Genomic DNA, 798 nt, shown 5'->3' on the forward strand with positions numbered 1-798 from the left:
GGCGCCCCGCGCTTACCATTCCAGCGGCGTGCGGAACCCGCAACGGGAGGACGGGCGCGCCTCCGAGGCCGGGAGCCGAGGCTGAGCCGAGAGGCCGCACGAGGCGACGCGAGCGCGCGAGGAGCCGGACTGCACGGTGCATGGTGCCGCGGGAGCCTGGGGAGAACTTGGGGGCGGCTGAGGCCACGCCTCCGCTCCCGCCGTCAGGACACAGCCCGCCCACGGCGCCTCGCACGTATCCAATCAAGCCGAGCGGGTGGGGTGAGACCAATCGTGAATGGCCAGTAACGTGTGAGGCTTACCTTCCGTGTTGTTGAGGGGACCCTGGAAGCCCTCTGCTTCATGGGAAACTAGGGAGAAGGGAATTATGGGAAAGGAAGTTTACGGAACTCTTTGAAACAGTTTTATGGAAGTTCCAGGCCGACGGAGGGCGAGAGACGGACAGCTGATGGACGAGTCAGTGTTTGGTTGATGACATATCCCAGAAAAAAGTATTTATTTATCATGTAATCACTCATTACATATTCTCTCTTTGGAATCTTTAAAATTTCTTCCAGACTACGTCTTCCATATAGAAATTTTTGAAATCGAAGCGAAGTATGAACAATGAAATAATAATTATCCATAATGCTGACACTTAAAGTCATGTAGAGGTCTCTGCAATTTCCTTTTTCTTCTAAACGGGTACACTCAAGAACTCCCTTCTAAAGTGCAGTGTGGAAGATGTCCACAGTTACAGGTGATTTTGGATTTTTTACTGTTTACATTTAGGTTCTCCCAAGTTTTTTTGCATTGATA

At 51.4% G+C, this 798-nt stretch overlaps 1 protein-coding gene across 1 annotated transcript in view; it reads right to left on the reverse strand.

Moving 5' to 3' along the window:
* The window catches only part of FH (fumarate hydratase), a 32,166-nt gene extending 31,987 nt beyond the window's left edge, over positions 1–179 (reverse strand). Inside the window, exon 1 of the mRNA XM_029934823.1 lies at positions 17–179. Coding sequence (XP_029790683.1) covers positions 17–142 — 126 coding nt within the window. The 5' untranslated portion in view covers positions 143–179. The remainder of the gene's footprint in view (positions 1–16) is intronic.
* Between the last annotated feature and the right edge of the window lie 619 nt (positions 180–798).

Source organism: Suricata suricatta, chromosome 3 (genome assembly GCF_006229205.1).
Source record: "Suricata suricatta isolate VVHF042 chromosome 3, meerkat_22Aug2017_6uvM2_HiC, whole genome shotgun sequence".
Lineage (NCBI taxonomy): Eukaryota > Metazoa > Chordata > Mammalia > Carnivora > Herpestidae > Suricata > Suricata suricatta.